General features: G+C 35.9%; 1 protein-coding gene across 6 annotated transcripts in view; it reads right to left on the minus strand.

Annotated features, from left to right (window-relative positions):
- Nucleotides 1–4,083, minus strand: part of LOC103464192 (epidermal growth factor receptor substrate 15-like 1) — a 202,370-nt gene that overhangs the window by 11,818 nt on the left and 186,469 nt on the right. For 4 of the 6 annotated variants that reach the window (XM_017304326.1, XM_008408132.2, XM_008408133.2 and 1 more), the window contains exon 25: nucleotides 3,844–3,860. The exons of the other annotated variants lie outside the window; for them this stretch is intronic. In XM_017304326.1, coding sequence (XP_017159815.1) covers nucleotides 3,844–3,860 — 17 coding nt within the window. The remainder of the gene's footprint in view (nucleotides 1–3,843; nucleotides 3,861–4,083) is intronic. 6 annotated transcript variants of the gene reach the window in all.

Below are 4,083 nucleotides of genomic sequence, written 5' to 3' on the forward strand. Positions count from 1 at the left end.
AGAAGATGAGCTTTAACCTAACAGAGCTCTGTGGTTCCTCCTGTCAGTATGAGAGTCAGGGTGAGGAGGCGCCATGTTAGGAAGAGAAGTGGAAGCTGCAGGATCTTCAGAACAAACAGGYCATGATGCTGGGCTACTGATTATCCCTCTGTCTGGACACATGATCAATARAACCAGTTTAAAAGATAAAATGAATGGTTATATGCCAGACATGGAAAACTGAGATGACTCCATGCCATGATGTTCAGGATTTAGGTCTCATGGCATCTCAAGATGTCAACATTGCAGCCAGTGGACTGAAAGAAATACAACTTTATTTTGTAGCAATTCAAGAGCTACCAGCTTTTATTGCTTCGCAAAAAAATTAATCAGCACAGAAACTCCAAAGCACACAAAGAAGCAGTATATATACAGGTTTTCCCCCAGAAAACTTGCTAAGCCTGGTGGTCAGGGCGGTCCACTGTGTTTTTGTATTAAAAGATGTTAAGTTGACAGGAAATGTAAAAGTATTACTGTGTAATTATATGTTAAGGGAAAACATCTCCAGTGAAATGCTATTTAAACCCATAACTAGTCTAAAAACATCAAATTTTCACTTCTGTTTAATCCAAGTTAAGTCAGCGGCTCCATCAGGCCCCCAGGACTTCAGGGGCCCCATAAACGCTAATATTTTAAAATAGACCACAGATACTTGTTTATTGAGATTATCAATGCTGTTAAATTTGATTCAATTGTTTAGGCATACATAAATTAAATTATTTTAAATTGTTTAACATTTAAATACAAGATTTTAAGGAGCTGGCAAGTTTACTTTGTAAAACTTCAAATAACAATATTCATAGTTAGATTGTTTTGATACCATAGCAACAATCTGATGCTGTGAGTTTAATTTTTGAATTTACAAATACAAATTAGTAAACTGCGATTATAACTTATTGCTTTTTATGCTGACCAATTAAACTACTCCCTTCTGCCACTAAATCTAACACAGAAGCCGTTAGAGATGCTGATGATTTTAGCAACAAAAGGGGCCCCTAAGTCAGATTCTGCTCCAGGCCTCTTACAGCCTTGGACCGGCCCTGTAATCTGCTGCACTACGCAGAGATGAGCAACAAATGGGAGATTTAATTCAATGCTGATAATGTGGCTTCAGTAGCTCTTTCATTTCGTGTCTGTTGAGGTTTTTAAAAAGCATCACAGAAACTATTTTGGTTGGTCGAGTTTCTCAGATCTCCGTGCGGGTAGACATCGCATTTGATATGGTTTGATGCATCGTGTAACCGGAAAAATAATAATAAAAATACTAATGAAATAATATAAAATCAGCGTGATGCGTGACTTCGAGGAGAGCACAAAAGCTCCTCACCGGGCTGAACCTGCATGATGAGGTTAGCGCTGCTCGTTATCCACTAACGCTCTGGCGAACCTTGTGAGAAAATCTGCCCCCCTGTGTCGGGGGCGTGCATTGCAGCCAGAGAAGTGGATCCGGCGGATCTGACCATTTTCACGGCGCTTCTGATCAATTTTTCGGTAAAAACTACTCATATAATCATGTCAATGTTGTAACTTTCAGTTTAATCGGCAGCTATCAAAATCAAAGTACATGCATAAATAAACAAGGTCTTGTGTGGAGGTCTTTTTACGCTGTTTTGTGTTATTTTTAACGTGAAGTGAATCGATCTTTTTTTCAGCTTTTGTCTCGTAAGCCTGACAAATAAAAGTCAGTCAACAAACACAGGTTTCCAACACGTTGTGTGCATTTATAATTGTTCATATCTGATAAAGGAGGAGGAGGGAAGCTGGCTGATAGCAGGGCACAAAAATAAAGACTTCCTGAAAAGATCAGAGTGTAAACTTTTTGGTAAAACCCGTTCTAATGTAAAATATGACATTACTGGATTAAGGAAATGTCTAGTATGCTATCACACATAATATTATTGAGAATTTGGAAACAAGTGCTTTTTATTTTCCAAAGTTATTGGAGAAGAGGAGAGAATGGATATTTCAGCTGCCTGAAATAATGTGTTCACCCTCTATAAAATGGAAACAAATTAATTTACCTGCAAGTCTTTTACTGTGTTCATTCACTCTTATCATCAACAATAATTCCTGTGATTTTCATAACATTTGCTCTTTTTTTTTGCCAAAGTTAGGATGGGGGAACAAAATATTTTAACCACCTGATAAAATCTGTTCCCCCCCTTAAAATGGAAACAAATTAATTTACCTGCAAGTCTTTTACTGTGTTCATTCCCCTTATGATCAACAAGAAATCCTGCAAGTTTGAAAACATTTGCTCTTTTTTGACAACCGCTTGATAAAATCTGTTCCCTAGTTATTCCTGCCGTTCACATTGAGCTGCGCAACCAGACCTAACGCAGCGGGTTTTAAACTCTTACCTAGAGTTCTCCAAAGGATCATAATTCCTCACAGTAAGTTGACGTAAATATCCGTACAGGTCAGTCTGGGTCCAGTTTGGGTGAAAGGAGGCGCGCGCGATCCGCGCTGAGGTAAAGCAGCGGCAGCGCGCGAGGCAGCTGTGTGATTAGTCCGCGCGCTGTCGGGTATAAATGCATAAACTATAAACCTATCTATTATAAACCTATCCTTTAGGAATAAATCTGCTCTGCTAGTGAAGTGCTAAGAGGAAAAGAGACGCTTGCAGCCCAGCTTTAAACAAAAAAAAAAAAAAAGGATTTTATTTTTCTCTCTAGAAATGTAAACCAGCAACGCTTAGCCTGGCGGCGGGGCTAGTTAAGAATGACGGGCCGCCAGGCTTATAATACACAGGAGGAAACCCTGATATATATATGTATTTTTTTTATTTTATTTATTTTTGTCATCGTACCCCCAAGAATTTAAAACTACTTTCACCCCTGATTTTATGTAACATAAACATGCTTGATGATTAGTGTATATATTAAGTGTATCATTTTTGTGAACAAATTACATTTAAAATATATTTAGAATGTCTTTTAAATATATAAACTTTATATATTTAAAATATTAGTAGTGTGATCACAGTATGCTCCAGGTAAACATCTGATTTACTATTATTGCTAATGACGTACACATTTTGACTACTTATCAATGTCTTTTATTATTCTGCTTTGCCACTTTGTACATTACATGCTTCATACACACTACAGTACACACCAGGCTAACAGAACTCAGAAGAATCAATTACAACAGTTTCTTATTGAAAAAAATTACAATTCACATTTTTCAGGAGTACAATGCCAATATATTGTCAGAATTGTACAAACTGTTAATATATTAAAAGTTCACAGACGATATGCTTATAAAAATTAGCACAATAAAAGAATAGGTACAGTTTAGAGGTATGATGCGTGTTGGAAATTGACACAATGTAAATAAATTGAAATGAATTAAAATTATTTTTCTGTGAACAAGAAATGGTTGAAACCAAGTACTAGATCAGAAGACCAGAATGTAAGTGACCATACTTTTTATTCTAACGAAAAAACAGCTTTAAATTCCACATTTCCTAACTTCCATAAATTAGAGAGCTGGATTGTAAGAACAGTGCTGTATAGTTTTTTGAAGGTTTTACAAAACCTTATAAATGTTATACAAAACTAAACAATGAAAAACAACTGCTAACTGCAGCCGGTTCCATGTTAAAATGGAATACTCTTCGTTTATTTTGTAAAAGTTATCCGATTGATTTTTTTTTCTAAATATCCTCAATGCTAATTTTTTTGCTTATTTTTCTTCCTGCTCTTTGTGTATCATGCATCTGATATATAATTAAATAATAAAAAAGCAATTCTAATTAAAACCTAGTTTTATGTGAATCCCTCTGTGTGCTCAATTTCTTACCTTGACTTTATCCGGTCCTGTTAGAGGCGCAAAGAACACATACAAGTTAAAACCTAATCATCAGTCAAGTTACCAGATTTAACTATTTACATTTCTCAGTGACACACAAAGACATGAAAAGGGAATAGAAATCAACATCTTTTAAATGCTATCTGAAAATGAGTTTCATTCTGAAACAGGGGCGGATCTAGAAAAATATTTATGGGGTGGCAAGAGGGTGGCAGTATATATATATATATA

Source organism: Poecilia reticulata, linkage group LG4, assembly GCF_000633615.1.
Source record: "Poecilia reticulata strain Guanapo linkage group LG4, Guppy_female_1.0+MT, whole genome shotgun sequence".
Classification (NCBI taxonomy): Eukaryota; Metazoa; Chordata; class Actinopteri; order Cyprinodontiformes; family Poeciliidae; genus Poecilia; species Poecilia reticulata.